The sequence below is a fragment of the Sprattus sprattus genome (genome assembly GCF_963457725.1).
Source record: "Sprattus sprattus genome assembly, chromosome: 13".
Taxonomy (NCBI): Eukaryota; Metazoa; Chordata; class Actinopteri; order Clupeiformes; family Clupeidae; genus Sprattus; species Sprattus sprattus.
Window position 1 is genome coordinate 19,030,674 of NC_137911.1, and position 17,636 is coordinate 19,048,309.

The following is a 17,636-nucleotide window of genomic DNA, read 5'->3' on the forward strand; positions in this document are numbered from 1 at the left end:
CCCCTTTACCTCCCATCCTTTCCCCTGGACATTCCCAGGGCACTACCAGCCGGTGGGTTGGTGGGTTGGGCTGGTCTGAGGCAGCGTGCCCAAATATGTATCTTAAAAGCGTACAGATGAGCCATTACGGCGTGTAAGCAATCAAGCCATGAATCATCCGCCTCAGTCATGCCCCAGTGAACCCCCCCCCCCCCCCTTATACCAGCGTCTCTAGCAGCCAGTGAACCGCTCCACCAGCTGAAAGTGTATTGATCTACCCCCCTCCCCTTTCTCTCTCTCCCTAACGGAGAGTCATATTTGTATGCAATGCAAGTCCCCCCCCCCCCGCCCCCCCCCCCCCCGCCCTGTCAGTTCTCACTCGTCTCATCCCTCCTTGTTATGCCTTTGTCCTCCTGTAATAACTCCATAGAGATACATAATCTCACTGGGTCATGTTTCAACTTCACTGTATCTCCTTCATGGCTACCTCTGTCCTCTTGGTGGCTGATGGCTGATCTAAACTCTATATAAATATATCTTGCTTGTAAATATATCTCAGGTGTAATCAGGTGTGAGTATATCCCGGGTGTGAATATATATCTCAGGTGTGATAAGGTGTGTGTTTTATTCTCTCCTCTCCAGTAGCAGAGCTGTGTGTTCAGTTGGGATGATTGATGACTTATTTATTAACGTACTCGTATATGTGTTTTTCTTCTGATCGACCATCGCTTAGGCAACCTCTGCTGAGGAGGAAGGTTAAATAACACACTGTTTTATTCTGTTTTCTTTACCATTCCTTGTAATGATGCAATCAAATGTAAAAGCATTCCTCTTCGCTTGAATATCAGCAAGGTCTTCTGTCTCTTTCTGAAGATCCCACCTCTCCTCACGTCTCTGTTGTTTGCTCTGTCTCGCTCAGATGTGAAGAAGGACTGGTCAGACCACGCGCTGTGGTGGGAGAAGAAGAAGACATGGCTGCTGAAGACCCACTGGACCCTGGACAAGTACGGCATCCAGGCGGACGCGCGGCTGCTCTTCACGCCACAGCACAAGCTGCTGCGGCTGCAGCTGCCCAACATGCGCCACATGCGGGTGAAGGTCAACTTCTCTGACCGGGTCTTCAAGGCCGTCTCTGACATCTGCAAAACCTTTAGTGAGTACACACACACACACACACACACACACACACACACACACAGTGCCACCACTTTAGCTGCTGTGTCGAGAGGGCATCTGACTTGGAACAGTTCCAGCTACTGCCACTGCCAATTCTACCATTAGAACCCTATAGCTTTAGCTCTTAATAAGCTCAAAATGAGGCGGTACAGTGGTTGGCGTCGCTGCCCTGTTACAGTTCACCTGGGTTTCCCAGCCATTTCAGGCTGCCTTTGTAAGTCTCTATGGATAAATACTGGACCTTCACCTTGAACTTTAACCCTTGCATAGATCAAAACTAGGTCAACTGTCTCTCCTAGTGGGCTGCTGCTGCCTGGGTTGTGTGCGATCACAGGTAGCGCCGCAGCTATCGCTATCATAACAGAACCCCTGAGCGTGACGCAGTGTGCAAGCAGGCTCTGTTTGCAGTCTTTTGACCTTCACTTTCAAATCTCATGTCACTCTTCAACACTGCCCTCACACATGTGCGTGAGGAACACACACACACACACACACACACACACACACACTCACACACACAACCGTTTAATCATGTCTGCCTTTGCTATGAGCAGGAAGAACTGGATGGCTGCCATGTGTGTGTACGTCAGGTACAGCCTTGTTTTTGCCCTTCTGTTGTCTCAAAGGCGCTATATTTGAGAGCGAGAAAGGGAAGAAAATGGTCGCCTTCCTTTGTTGTGATGTTTTCCTACTGCCGTTGGTGTTGTTTATCACACAGTCTTGTGGCGTAGCGGAGCTTGACGTTTGTTGCCTCAGCTTTGCAGAACCTGCAAACCCAGCCTCTATATATGTATATCTTCCAAATCTTTCTCTTAACAGCAGCCAATCTCAGCAATCCCAGCCATCAATCTCGCCAGCTAATGGCATCTTCCTCTGTTTCCATGTTTAGCCAGCAGGGTCTTAACAGGCATTTAGAGGTGAACTTCAGCCTCTGTCAATATTTAGCCGTGTCCTAATGGTACTGAGAAGAGGCTAGGAGGTCAAACACTTGAGCAGGATGGATTTTGACCCCATGCTGAGTAGCAGTAGCATTTAGAAGAGCTGGTCTCTAGTCTTATGTCCAGGGGTGCTGCTGGATACAACCAAACAGTAATGGTTCATGTTTTTTTCTGTCTTTATTGGTTGTCATACCCTGTATTGATTTGTTTTTGATAAACAAAGGGTTCTAATTTCATAGGGCAAAGTGCACCCGGAACAGGCATCAGCAAAACACACAATGAGAATAGCGATGCCCATCAATGAAATTAAAGCCCTAAGTCTTATTTATCAGAGCGTGGGTTGTCCTCTTGTGACCGGTCTTCCTCTAAGAGAGGAAGGAATGATAAATGACCTTGTGCCGGGTCAGGAGAACACTAACCCTAACCATGTATAAATAACCCAGTTTGGTGTTGATCTTCTCCGTAAATAAACATATCCAGGAACGGGGGTTGTCTCTCTCAGTGAGGCAGAGGTGCCGCTTCCTCTGCCTTGATAAATCTATTTTAGCTCTGGTGAGCTTTTACATTTTGGGAGAGATGCTCGATGACTTATGTTCTGTCTTTTTCCAGCCCAGTCTAAGGACAGTGATCCTCTAAAGTTCAGCAGATGGCTTCTCAAGCTGGTCTGGTGTAGACAGTCCTGCATCTTGGGGATTCCAGACGCACTCTATTATTTCGGCGCTGTCTCAGTAACTGACTCTTCAGTTTGATTTCCTGGGGCTGCCTCCAGCGCCTGCAGAGCTGCAGAACTTTGGAACGCAAACGGGACCAGGAAGTGTGTTTTTTTTCTGTCCAGCTGGCCAGAGTTCCAGACACACACACACAGACGGACAGAGACGGACAGAGACGGACAGAGACGGAGATAGACTTGCAGAAAGTGCAACATTCTTGATTTCTCCATGCAGCTGTGCGAGAAACAATGGTCACTCAGTCTCCCAGGATCTCTCACATGCCATCCTCCCCTAGATGACCCAACACCACCACCCCCCACCCCACCTTTCAACCCCCCCACTCTGATTGATTTCTCTGAGAAATGGTATTTTTCTGCTCTCCACTCCCCTCCTCCCTCCTTTCCTCATGTTTCTAAATCAGTTGGTCATGCAGTAGCAATTTCTGAGCGCCGGGAGCCAAGAATGCATCTGATTCTGGCCCAGAGCCGCCTCAGGTCTGGCGTGGGTCCGTCACTGATTCATCACGGAGTCCAGCTGCTATTCTGCAGGATCACGTTCCCTCTTCTCTCTGTTGGAGGACTCCTCACTGTTCTCAAAACAGTTTGGAATGATCCAGCAATATTAATGAGCATAAAATCATTGCATTTCCAGCTAAAGGACTGCTGAATGAAGAGGAGAGATAGGTTGTGTGTGCGTGTTTGAGTGTGTGTGCGTGTTTGTGTGTGTGTGTTTGTGCATGCGTGTATTTTCTCTCTCCCAGCATTAAACTCCCACTTTGAAGGAGTCTGCTGCTCTGCCAAGTAATTTACTGCAATTATGGATCCTTGACTTTCCCAGAGTCTGCCGGAGAAGCCTGTCCGGTTCATGCGTGGGAGTGTTTTGTCTTAGGATGTCATGGCCAGGGGTGTGTGTGTGTGTGTGTGTGTGTGTGTGTGTTGACAATGAGTAAGTTAAGAGGGATTGGTTTCCGGGTGGTTGGTCCATCTGTGGTCCAGGTGTGAGAACCTGAAACTCAGTTGTTTTTACAGGCAGATGACAGTTGATTTGTGTGTGTGTGTGTGCGATAGAGAAAGAAAGAGAGAGAGAGAGCACTGATGCCTTGAGGCCTGAGGGGACTTCTCTTCTCTTCTCTTCTCTTCTCATCTCATCTCATGCTACTCCTCACAATGGCCAGAAGTCTGGAGCTGTGCTGAGTCCAGGCGAGTGGTATGGTGTTGTCCCAGGATGATATCTGATCCTGTTTTTGTTCTCTGTGGCCAGAGGAGGAGAGCATTTGCTCATCTGTGCAGAAAGAAGCTCAGGGAGGATTGGCCACAGTATATGAGGCAGATTTACTGTAAAGGTTTTCAATTCATATTAAGTTAATGTAAAGAGATAGCTCTTCAGTATATGAGGCAGATTGATTGTAAAGGTTTTCAATTGATATTAAGTTAATGTAAAGAGATAGATCTTCAGTATATGAGGCAGTGTTTTTGTAAAGGTTATTCATTGGCATTAAGCTAATGTAAAGAGATAGATCTTCAGTATATGAGGCAGTGTTTTTGTAAAGGTTATTCATTGGCATTAAGCTAATGTAAAGAGATGGATCTTCAGTGGCTCTGCTGACCTGGCCTGTGGTCAGTGATTAATGTGTTTCTAGTTGCAGGAGGAGGTCTTTGTGGCTGTGTCTATCTTTGTCTCTCGTCAGTCTGAAAGTGTTTATTTCTCTTTTTAGCGTGTCGGCAGTAACTGTCTTTTGTTTGTCTCTTATCAAGATGAAAATGTATCTCTGTCTCTTCAGTATGCATATGTTGATATTTATTAACAACAATTCTCTCTCTCTCTCTCTCTCTCGCTCTCTCTCATGTGAAAGCTTTGCTGTCTCTATCCACTCCTGCTGACGCTGGTGCTCTGAGCAGTGGCATGTCCTCCCTAATGTCTCCCCCTCAGAAGAGCATCAGGCACACAATGAATGGCTCAGACGTGGCCCTAGAGGCCCTGAGCCCAAGCCCCAGCTGGTAGTTGTAGCTAATGCAGTGAATGGGTCCACTTGCCCTTTCAACGTGTTCTGCATCAAAACACCAGCGCTCTGTTCCGTTGTCCATACCCTCCGTACCTACCATCCTTAGTGTGAGTATGTAGGGTGTTCCGTTTTCCGATTTCCCATTTCCGCGTCGAAAAGAAGTATACCCAAAGGACCCGTATCTGTACTCATAACGGTCAAAACGCTGAGTGTGGAACCAGGGTACACTTTCCACACTCAACGGCCGCCATCTTGTCAACGTAGCGGAAGAGGCGGACCCAGGCAGAGCCACTCAGCTCGAAAAAGACGAACGCGGGGCTTGTCGCGATCGTAATTTCCCGTAAGTGCACCACGGAGTATTAGATTTGGAACAGCACTCACCTGCTGAGAATCTGCGTACCTAGTGAGTGTGTACTGTGTACTGCGTATAAGTATAGGTACGGTAGGTAGGGAAAATGGAACATAGCGCAGGCCTCTGCCGTAGCGTGGTACTGTTAGGTTTAGAATTTATTGTGGATATCATTCCATCAGGTCTGTGTTGCTCAAGTCAGACTTCCGACAGAGATCCGACAGAGATCCGACAGAGATCCGAGAGCGAGTCATTTGATGCCCCATAATCAGTGCTCTACAGCCAGCTTCCTAAAGCCTAATTAAGCAGCCAGGAAAGCTTGGAGAGCAAGGCGGAAATGTTGCTGGAACCCTCGTGCTTCGAGCGGGCAGGAAGTTATTGATTTCAGCCTGTTATGATTTGATTATTTTTTCCTGATGAGATGATGTGCTTTTTTTGTAAAGGAGTTGCTGTGTGTTTGTGTTCTCTAGTTTTTCAAATTCGCATTACTGGCATTAATTTGCTTATGTTGTTGTTTTTGTAAAACCCAAGACCACTTCCTCTGAAGGAGAGCAGGATGAGTTGCTGATGGTGCTCTTAAACTCCTCCTCCTGGTGTAGTGTGGGGTAGCGACAGCCGTGTTCTATTTCACGCCCACTCACTCGCACGCTCTCTCCCCCATTGTTGTGGCATGTCACGCTAGCGCTTGCATTCCGCCAGTTACGGCCCACTTTCTTCCCTCCCTTTCATGTCCTGATGAAAAGCATTGGCTATCTCTCCTTCTCTCTCACTGTCTATTTTCCTCCTTTGGCAGGTGCCAGGGGGGAGGGTGACTTGCTCTTCCCCACATGCGTGCCAGGCCTCCATTAGTCCAAACACACACAATCACACTCTCGTTCTCTCACACACACACACTCACTGTTCCAGCAGGTGCTCCAGCTCCCTCCCACCCATAGATAAGAGCAGTGCTAGTAAAAATGTCCCATTGAGCAAACTTTAAGTATAATGACTGTGTAACTCGAACACTCCATCTTAATCATAATTCACTTTTTGGATTTCCGATGGCACTGTCATCACAAGTACCTAATGATGCAGTTCTATCAAAGCAAGCTTTGAAAGTTTAACTTTTTTTATTAGCAGCCTGGTGTCTGACCAGTACAGTACTCTATTCGCTATTCTCCAGAGGTTTAGGCCCCCTTGTGGATGATTTGTTTATGTGTGCCAAGCCTTACCACAGAAAGCTCAACCTATAACCATCCATGTAATTCCCCACGGGGGGTACAGCTCTGTGTACATGTGTACTTGGTGCACCCAGGTCCAGCGTTTGCATTCCATAAGCCTCTTTCTCTGCTGGCAACATTCACTTTTAGTTTGAGCTGAAGCATCCTTTTAGGGCCTTTGGATGAGGATGCAGTCAGAGGCAACGACCTTGAGGAGAAGCAGGAGAAGCCTGTCCCCCCAAACCTGTGTTTAAACAGAGCTCAAGTTCCTTGCCTGAAATCAAAAGGCTTAACCTAGAAGGATCCATGGCTCCCTGCATCAGAGTAGCTGGTGAAAGACCGTGCTCTAGAGGCCACTACAGTAGCCTGTGCACTCAGGGCTCTGCCTAAGCCTCCTTCAGCTCCAAGCGCTCAGGGCCTTAGTCACAGCACAGGACCGCTCTCCAGCAGGCCGCACACACATGGCTGTATATGGCCACAGAGCCCACACCTCGGGAGAGGGAGGGAGAGAGAGAGAAAGAGGGAGAGGGAAGGAGAGAAAAGACAGAGGTGTGCGTGAGTGGGGGAGGAATGACAGAGAGCAAGTGTGTGAGGGTGCAAGATTGTAAGAGAAGGAGGGGGAGTGTGTGAGGTGCGAGAGAAGCATGCATGTGTTTGTGTGTGTGTGTGTGTGTGACACAGAGAGGGAGCGAGCAAGTGTGTGTGTGTGAGAGAATGAAAGAGTGGGCTTTGAGGGAAGGAGAGAGAGTTAGCATCTGTTAGTCCTTAAAACCTCTGGAATGCTTTTGCTTTAGTATCTTAAGCTAAACAAGCAGCTCTGGCAAGGCCTCTGCTCTCTCTGTCTCTGTCCCTGTGTTTGTCCCTGTCCCCTCTGACACACTCGTCCCCCTCGCTGGCCCAGTGGACGGTGCTGTGCTGCTCTCAGCTCGACTGTTCCAGGGATTTACACTCAGCTCCTGGAAGGCCTGGAACAGATACAGCAGGACAGGAGGCATCGATCATGGCCGCTTCTTCTCTAAACAACTTCTCTGCTCTCCATCTCTCCATGTTTTTCCATTTTTTAAATGTATTTCTCTATCTGTCCCTCTTGCTGCATCTGCGAAACGGTAAACTGACAGCTTCTCGGCTGGATTTCCTGACAGCAGATTCATCATTTTTGTTGAGCTTCTTTGGCTGTATCACACCCGCCACCTGACAACCATGCTCATAAATGAATCTGCGCACGGTTGCTGACTGATGTTCCCCTGTGCCTTCCCTTGTTCCTCGGCCTCACGGAAAGAGGAAAAAGGGATTTCTGCAGCGCTCTGGTTTGGTCATTAGAGAGATAATTGTGTGTGTGTGTGTGTGTGTGTGTGTGTGTGTGTGTGTGTGTGTGTGTGTCTGAGAGTGTGATGGGCTTTAGTCTTTCTGATGCAGCCCTTGTTTATGAAGTAAAAGGAGCCATCCAAACAGGCACATGAGTGTTCACCTCGTGATTTAGGCTACTGTGCGTGTGTGCGTGTGTGTGTGTGTGTGTGTGTGTCCTCTTCATTTGGCTCATATTTCTGGATGGGATCGTGATTTTGGCAGCCCTTGCACTTGCACTGATAAAGTGATATGGAAAGGATTAGCTAGAATGATTTATTAGGTTACAGTATACTTTTGGTAATTTTTGTGTTTGTGTGTCTGTGTGCGCGCGTACAAGTGAATGAATGTGTGTGTGTGTGTGTTTGCGCCCGTGCGTGTGTGTGAATGCTGTGTCAAGACTGAGCCCCATATTTGGGGAAGAGAAGAGAGGAGTTGAAATATGGGACTAGGGATTCCGATTGAGGATTTGAGATTTTCCATTTCATTCCTGCAGCTGTTTGTGATTGTGTCTCTCTCTTACACACACACACACACAATCATCTTGCTGGCGAGGCGCTAACATATTTCAGCTCCCTATATGTCTCCCTACCCCTGGCCTCCTTTTCAGTGCAGTCTGCTGTTGAGAGACTACTGCGTTGGTCTTGAGGTTTATTCCAGACTTGCATTTTACTTGCACAACCCAAAATTGTTATCTTTACCGGAGACAGGGTAGGTCTCTCTCCAGCACTTTGGCTCCAAATCAGCCTTCCATCCCTGCTCTCTCTATCATTCAATTCAGTTTAGCTCCATTCACTTCTTTCTGTGACAAGGGCCTTCTTTATTGGCTATTGGCAGTCAATAACTCATGTCAATATAGTCTAGGAAAAGGTTACACTTCATTTTACCAATGATGGCCTATATTGAGTTTTTAAGGTTTGTTCCTCTTGTTTGTTGAATTGAATTTTGCCTGTGAATTTGGCAGGTAGTTTATGAGCTGCTGCTGAGGTGAGTGCTGCATTCATCTGTTTTAGAGCTGAACGTAGGTGGAATTTAGACCTTCTGTTTCCAGTGAGGCTGGGACTCTGTCTGACTCGGCTTTCTGAGTTATAGTGGAAGCACCACAGTGTACACTTAGAATGTTTCTGCAGAAGGCTTTGTGGAAAGATCTGAACTGGGCTTTTGTCCAAAAACTTCGGATCTATTTTGTTTTCGGTGCTCCATGTTTGTCTCCCGTGTGGCAGGATGAGATGAAGGTTTGAGCAGGAGAGTTTTTGCTGCAGTACAATTAGTTTGAATTGAAATGGTGATCTTTATTCCTAATGTCATACTTGGTTCTCTGCCTGGCTGTCTGAGTGTTTAATTGTGATATCGAACGGGTGCAGCAAGGAAAATGTGAGGTCCAATTGGTCCCCCAAGTGTTTTGTGGTGGTAGTGCTCGTTGACCTGACAATATATTGTAAAGGCCTGGGAAATTCCACTGTGTTTCTCTTCAAGTGACAGGATTTCATGCATTGCAGCGTCATCTGGTTACAGCAGAGGCAAGTGACCTCCACTCCTGAGGCATTTCAACTCCCAATGGCCCAGGAGATGACCATTATTCATGGGCCTTTGGTCCATTCATTTATACACATATTAACTCTCTCTCTCTCTTTCTCTCTCTCTCTCTCTGTCTGTCCCTCTCCTTTTTCCCCCGTCTTCCCCCTCCATCTTTTCTTGTTCTCTCCTGCTCTCACTGCTCCCTCACTCTTTTTCTCCTCTCTGTCTCCTCCCCTCTCCTGTCTCTCTCTCCTGCTCAGATATCCGTCACCCTGAGGAGGTGTCTCTGCTCCGTAAGCCCCGTGACCCCAAGAAGAAGAAGAAAAAGCTGGAGGAGGCTGAAGAGGACCTACTGGAGCTCGACGGGCCACTGCTTACCCCTGGATCAGGTAAACAAACAAACAAACAAACACACAAACAAATAAAATGGTCACAAATTACCCAGACTCACTCCACCATTGAACAAAGCCATGAGGTTCAAGGTCATCAGTGCACTGGAGGATCCCACGATGCAGAGGAGAACTCTGCCATGATGTAGATAGGAAGGGGTGTGGTATGATGGGGAGGGGGACACCCTGACAGATTGGGCTGCCCTGGGCTGCACAGCGACCCTTGATCCTTGAACATGCTGGGCAATCTATAGTGTAAAGTTTGAGAATTAGAAGGTCGTGGTTAAGATTTTACAGGGGGCCCACAGTTGCTAACTACCCCCCTGAAGCAGAGATATCACACACACATGCACACTAATACACATAAACACACACACATTAGCCGTGATTCCACTATCGGGACAGTGCAAGCTAGGGCTAACTTCGGACAAACCAGGGCTTAAGGCCTGAGGCCTCAATTTGTGAGAACAAAAATGATTTGCATTTCTACCATCAGGCCAATAGCCCTGCGGGAAATTGCCTAAAAACCTGCCCATAATATCCTGCCCTTGTGTGAACGTCACCCATCCTGCCAGTTTCTCAAGAGAGTGGGAAGTCAGACGAATATTATCAGGCGATAATTTATCATGCAATAATTTATCATGCGATAAAGTCTGGATGGCAGGCACCTACGACCTAAAGCAGAAGTGTTTTTTTGTTTGCTGTTGCTGGTCTTCGCTTGGTGGAATGCTTGGTGGAACACTCAAATAAAGTGTGTCCTTCATAATGTATCCCAGACTCCTATTATTAAAACTTTCATGTACTGGAATAGTTAATTTAGCAATCCATGCCACTTAAGCCAGTTAATAGCATAGGCATAGTTTACTCTTAGATGTCATAGCAATCTAAAGAGTCTGTTATTTAAATAAGTAGCCTATGTTTTTAAAGAACATCAGTCATTGTGAGCTAGCATAACATGCTTATCGTTCCTTGCACTAAATGGGCTTTTATGATCATCCAATCTGAATTTGATGCTAATGAAACATTGATACTTATTGTGTTCATTTAAAGCTGCAGTGATTTTGTATTGAAATATGTTTTAATACAAGAGTGTTGTTTCTATATAGCCTGCCTGTGTCATGTTTGAAACACAGGGTCAATTCAAATTCTTTTCTTTAAGTTGTAAAAGACTTGCAGATCCTGGTCGTTGAGCCTACCACCAAAACGGACACCCATCAAAAGTATTACAATCATGTTGGTTGTTCTCCCCTAATTCAAAGCCCTGATTTCCCATGCTGACCAGCTCCAACGAATAGCCATTCCTTGATATCTGTTAAGGTTATTTGGTAGTGTGTTGTTTCTTTGAAAGTGACTAGTTATGTTGTTTTACATTTACATTTAGTCATTTAGCAGACGCTTTTGTCCAAAACGAGAACAGTTCAGTTTTGGTGCTGAACCTCTCTTACCTGACTCCGCAAACCCCGTCTTTCACCTTGACACCGCCTCAATCACCAGTTAGCCCTGTTTGGCCCTGGGGTAATTGACAGGCAGAAAGCCCTTGGCCGCTGGCCCTGAGAAAGCCCAGAGGAGGTACGATCAAGCCCCGGAAGTGAGAATGGAAACACGTCTGGCCTTGACGTGCGCTAGCCTGTGGCCCGATACTGGAAACACGGCTAATGAGTGCATTAGGAACAGGACTGGAAGCCGTCGCTGCAGCCTCTTGCTTCACAGTTTGAGACCCCAGATTAAGCACTGTAGAGACGACACAGATGAGGCGACTCAGTCCATATAACCATCAGGGGACCCACAGCAGGGAGGGAGGGGAGGGGGTCTCCAAGCACTGAGTGGGCATCTGTGTGTTAATCCACTTACACAGAGAGCGGCTCTTTCACACCACACTGTCACCTCTCTCCCGGAGACTCCTGCTGGGATGAAAGACAGACTTTAAAGGCTCGCTCTAAAGGGGCTCATGGGGGGGGGTCTGGGGAGAGTGTACAGCACCCCCTGCCTCACAGACACACAGACACAGCTCACTGGTGGAGAAGTTTGGAGTGGGGGCCTGACAAGAATGGACTGCAACTCCCACCACCACCACAGCACACACACACACTCCTTGAAGAGTGGGTTGACCTCTGAGTCCTCAGAAATGGCACAGTATGCATTAAACATTAGCATCCTTGTCCTGTGGAATAGTACATCTTTTTTTGCTTTCCTTAAAATGAAAGGCTGCACACAGGGTCCCTTTGGTTCCCTGGGGTACTCACACTTTTTCACACACACACACACACACACACACACACACTACAAATGGTAGTGGAGCACAGGAAACAAAGAGCTGTGTTGTTATTTTGAGCGAGTGCTGAAATGGGTGCTTGTGGGTTTGTGGGGAGGTTGGTGGGGGGGTTAGAGGTGCAGAACTAGCATATGATTAGCAGACATGCTAAACACACACACACACTCACACTCTCCGGCCTGGGCGAAGGAATGGCTGGGATTCCACACATAGTTGGTCAGCCTGCTATTTAAAACTGAACCAGGCGGCATCAGCCAGCCAGCCTGGCCGACTGCAGTGTGTCTCCCTCTCCATCTCCCACTCCCTCTCTCTCGCTCTTTCTTTTTCTCTACTCCCTCTCTTTCCCTCCCTCTCTCCCCATTCATCTCTCTTTCTCTCCCTCCGTTCTTTCTCTATCTCTCCCCCACCCTCCCTCTCTCTCTCTCCCTCCCCTGCTATGTCTTACTGAAGCCAGCCAGCATGAGGAGATGTCTTGGAGCTCCTGTCTCCTCTGCTGCACCACTGAATGGAGTCCATTGTCCCTACTACAACCCACCCCTGCCCCACCTAGACCTACACACACACACACACACACACACACACACACAGAATACCGCCTGTGGGCCTCTAACCCTGCGCTGCAGACCACCGAGGGGCCAAGGGTTGCGAGACCTCTGTCCTCTCCCCTGCCCCTGTCCTGTCTTCCCTATTTGTTTCCTTCCCGGCAGGCTTGAACTTTTCACTGACCCACCCCAGAACACAGGACACCTCTGTGTGCTCAAGGGGCTCTGAGGAGCTGAAAAAAGGGCGTAGATTTTGCACTATCCCTCCACACACACACACACACACACACACACACACACACACACACACATATATAGGAAATGACTTGCAGGGCTTCTGTTCTGACTCCCATGTTGTATGGGCAGCTAACACTAGCCGCACAATGCTAACGTGAGCGTTCACAGATCTGATAAGTTCTCAAATGGAAAGCCTCCTAACCCAGCACCAAGTCATCCCACTCACTGGGGTACATTTACATTTAGTCATTTAGCAGACACTTTTATCCAAAGCGACTTACAAGGAATGTTGCATTAATACATCAGGAGCGGTTAGGGGTGCAGTGTCATGCTCGAGGACACTTACACACTTGGTAATGAAGAGTGGAGAATCGAACTAGCATCCTTCCAACCTTCCGGTTACAAAACGACTCCTCTACTTCTTGTACCACTGTCGCCCCCACTGTACTCTCCCAGACTTATGTTCTGGCTCAGTTCTGGTCTGGTCTGGTTCCACTTCCACAGTAATGGACTAGAACGGTCGCTGTTTCCTTTTCTTGGTTGGTTTAAAAAGGGCTTCGTCAGCACTGAGTCAGATTGAGTTGAGGACCACTCGGGGTCTTGACCGCTGTGAATCATCATGTCTGGTGGGTGGAAGGGATGAGGCTTTCCATGGGGTTTCCATGTTCTCTCCACTCTCTTTCCTCTCTCTCTCCTTTCTGTTTCTCTTTCTGTTTTTCCTCTCATTTCTGTGTCTATCCATTTCTATGTATGGTCTCTCTGAATGTTCTGGTGACTCAGTCTTTCCTGTCGTGAATGGGGGGTTTTCTTGCTCTCCCCCGTTTCTCCATGTTCCTTAACCCTTCTGTCCCTTTCCAACTGTTAATCTCAATTAATCTCTTTAATCTATCACTTCTTTGTTTTTCTCTTTTGCTCTTGTTTCCTTTTCTTTTTTTCTCTGCTTTTTTTCCCTCTCGTCTGTAGCATCTGAGGTCATTTACATCGGACCTGTGAAAGGTAAGGTTTCCTGTTTCTCTGTTTCCTCATTCCTCTGCACTGCTTTTCCTGACCCCCCCCCCCCCCCCCCCCCCCCCACTTAACAGCTGGATCAGTCACCTGACTGGATGCTCTAGTGGGAATCCGACCAAAGGGGTCACCTGACGCCCCCGTTGCCATAGGAAACCACCTGACTTGATCACATTACAAGCCCCCCCCCCTTTGCCCAGATTAATTTGCAGCTCCCCCTCTCCATTTGAAAGCTCTGCACAACACAATGCTTTGGTCTGGTGTGATTTGCTGACAAGCTGCTCACTCTACTCACTGGACCCTTAGCAGTATGCCATGTCAGACTCCGGTTTCATAAGCAGGCACTAAGGTCACCCATTATCAGCTAGGAATTAAAGCAGTGGAGGTAGTGTGTGCGCGTGCACGCGCTGCCACTGGATGAGATGGATGTGCATATGCTTCTGAAGGCTACGCTGTGATTGAGAAACATCTAGGCTTGTTGTGTGCATGGTGGCTTGTGTGAATTCACATCCTGGAGATCTGTGCAGAACATGTCTCAGAGATTATTTGTAATCAAGCACTACTGCCTGGTCCTTCATACCCTGATGCTCTTTTGGATATAGATTCCAGTTTATATCTTAACTTCAAACAGGGTGGTCAATTGCCTTGTGAGTGGGCCTGATTTCTCATGCGTGTGTGCGTATATATGTCTGTATGTACACTAGTGTATCCATAGGTTTATGTGTGTTTTAAACGTGTGTGTGTGTGTGTGTGTGTGTAAATGGGAGTATATCTGCTGAGAGAGTGCAGCAGTCAGAGTAAACACAGAGAGGTCTGTGGCTGTTTGCTCTGGGCTTGGAGCCCTTATCGGCCGTCTGTGGATGGTTCACATTCCTTCTGCTGCTTATGGGCAAGGAAACTTTACCCTGACCTGTCCTGTGGTCAAAACACACACACACACACACACACACACACACACACACACACACACACACACACACACACAAATGCATGCATAGACATAAACATACCCACATTTAAACACATATACACACATAAATGTATACACTTATACAAACACAAAGACGCAGAAATGCACACGTGCAAACACACACACACACACAAGCGCACACACACACACACACAGAGCTAACTCCCCGTGACCTGTCCTCTGGTTTTATGGGAAGCTTGGTGTACTTCAACCCAAAGCCTTGGGGAAGAATCACTCCCCTGGCCTTCTGTGTATTCTCATGACCTCTCTCTCCCTCCCCTCACACACACATACACACACACTCACGCTCACACAAACACAGGCTTCCCCTCCTCATACCACACACACTCTCACATGGTGCATGCAGGCTCCCCCACATGTATGCATACTCACGTGCATGCAGGCACGTGAAAAAAAATGCACACCTAAATATAACCACACACATTCAAACACACAAGTGTGTACAGACACTCACACACACACACACACACACACACACACACACACACACACACATACACTCACAATCACACTCACACACTTCCTCTAACTGGTGGCAGAGTCCTGTGGTTGCCACATTGCCACCCTACTGGTTTTGGCCGACCCACCCAGCTTTCCATTTTGGGTCCAGTGTGACTGAGTGGACACTCAAGCCGCTGACAGGAATATGAAATATGTAAACCTAAACACACTAAGTGACCACACACACGGTTTGGCATTTCCTTCTCCTTCTGAGAGGGCATTTTGGGGAGTTTGTTTGTGGACTGAGATTGAGAAACATCGCATTTTAATTTATTTGATAAACTAACATGTGTTGAATTTTCCAGTTGCGTGGTAGGAAGTACACTCCTCAAACTAAATATTTAGAATGGCAAGAAAATGAGAAACTCTGGTTATTTATGGACCACCAAAAAAGTGGGATCCTTAAAGTCTTTAAGGTTATCATAAGGAAGTCAATCGACAGAAAATGGCGGTGCTTCCGAGATGAGGTTTGTTTTCAGCAGAAGCTTTAGTGGTCCTTTTAATTAGGAAAGCTTGGCTAAGACCGAAATGTAGATGTTCCATCACATCAACTGCGGGAGTGCTACCCGTCCTTTCAAACATGCCATTCATTTGCAGCACCATCCTCACCACTCCAGTGATCAAAACCTTACCTTGTGTGTGTGTGTGTGTGTGTGCATGTGTGGGTGTGGGTGTTGGTGTGGGTGGGAATCTGATGGTGTATCCGTGTGTGTGATTTTGCCGGTTGTAACTGAAAGGACATGTCAGTGTGTGTGTAAGAGACAAAGAGAGGGAAACTGTGTGTGTGTGTGTGTGTGTGTGTGTGTGTGTGTATCAGAGAGAGGCAGAGAGAGTATGTGTGTGTGTATCACTGCTAGATTTTGCTTCCATGTGCTGTGTGTGCCCTTGTGCAGTGGAACATGGTGCACAGGGCCCATCCTGTTCTGCACGTCCATATGCATGTGTGCATTCAGAACCATGCCGCTCCTCAAAGGATGTGTCTGTCACCTGTGCTTTCCTCCAGCAGTGTGTGCATGGTGGGTGAATGGGAATTAATGCTGCATTTGTTTGCAGTGAAAAGCCCAGGCTGTGTGAGTGTGTGTGTGTGTGTGTGTGTGTGTGTGTGTGTGTCTATCGGATCCGTGTTTGACGCGTCCACTATTTGGGCCTAACCCAGGTTGCGTGTGTGTGTGTGTTGTGCCCACTATTACAGGGAGCATCTACTCCAGCCCAGGCCTCTACAGTAAGACCATGACCCCCACCTATGACTCCAGAGACGGGAGCCCCCTGTCCCCCACCACGGCCTGGTTTGGGGACAGTCCCCTGTCTGAAGGCAACCCCAGCATCCTGGCGGTCAGCCAACCCATCTCCTCCCCAGACATCCTGGTCAAGCTCTACAAGCCACAGTCCCTCCTGGACAAGGCCAAGATCAACCAGGGGTGAGTGCACATCTACTGTGGAGGCTTGTAGAGAGAGTGTGTGAGTGTGTGTGTGTGTGTGTGTGTGTGTGTGTCTGTGTGTGATTGTGAATGCTTGGTGTACTAGGGGTGAGTGCACAACTACTATGGAGGCGAGGACTAACACCTCAACATGGCCAGCACAGTACTTATCACCCGAACAGCAAACCGAAGTTTTTATGGTCTTGGTTGAGTAGCATGTAAATCAGTTATACTCGTAAGGAGACAAGGATGACCTATCATCTACTATGAAAGCAATTAAGGTCCAGGGTGTGCGTGTCTGTGTGTCTATGTGAATGCTTTCATTTTTATTAAAACAGAAATACACCAAATATCCTGAGAGTTATGACCATAATGACCATAGCCTTGTTACAGTATTTGGGACGCATCACATGGTCTTGTGCACTTTTGCTAAGTTATATTTCATTAAGACACACGACCCGATACTCAGTGAGTTTGTGTGCTACCAGTAGTTGGTGAGTAACTCCTAGAGTGAACTGCTTTCTCAGCTGAGAGTCTGACATGTTTCTCTCTGTGCCTGTATGGGGAAGGTGGTTGGACTCATCAAGGTCTCTGATGGAGCAGGAGGTGAAGGACAACGATGTTCTCCTCTTGCGGTTCAAGTACCACAGTTTCTTTGACCTAAATCCCAAGGTAAGTCATGGGGAAGATGCTCTGATGATGAAGACTCTGATGATAACCCTGTTCTTCTCAAGTGCGATCTAGGGCTCAATCATAGATGCATGAAAATAATGGTGATTTGCCAAGCATACAGGCTGAACTTTATATTTTAAGATATGTATGTATACATCATGTGTATGTGGTGTGTATACATCATATATACGGTGTGTGTGTGTGTGTGTGTGTGTGTGTGTGTGTGTGTGTGTGTGTGTGTGTGTGTGTGTGTGTGTATATGTATTGTGTGTATATGATTATGATGTGCTAACAAAACTGTAGGTATTCCGTTGCTATCATCAGTTGTTTAAAGAGATGTGGCTGAATGTGCAGTAAACCCAGTGAGTGCATTTCTGGCATTCCTCAGCAGTGT

The 17,636-nt window shown here is 47.4% G+C and overlaps 1 protein-coding gene across 4 annotated transcripts in view; it reads left to right on the forward strand.

Annotated features, from left to right (window-relative positions):
• Positions 1-17,636, forward strand: part of fermt2 (FERM domain containing kindlin 2) — a 47,260-nt gene that overhangs the window by 15,691 nt on the left and 13,933 nt on the right. For 2 of the 4 annotated variants that reach the window (XM_080850680.1, XM_080850681.1), the window contains exons 3-7: positions 899-1,132; positions 9,476-9,604; positions 13,619-13,651; positions 16,345-16,570; positions 17,140-17,242. In XM_080850680.1, the coding sequence (XP_080706806.1) occupies positions 899-1,132; positions 9,476-9,604; positions 13,619-13,651; positions 16,345-16,570; positions 17,140-17,242 (725 nt within the window). The remainder of the gene's footprint in view (positions 1-898; positions 1,133-9,475; positions 9,605-13,618; positions 13,652-16,344; positions 16,571-17,139; positions 17,243-17,636) is intronic. The other 2 variants (XM_080850682.1, XM_080850683.1) reach the window with 1 other exon arrangement.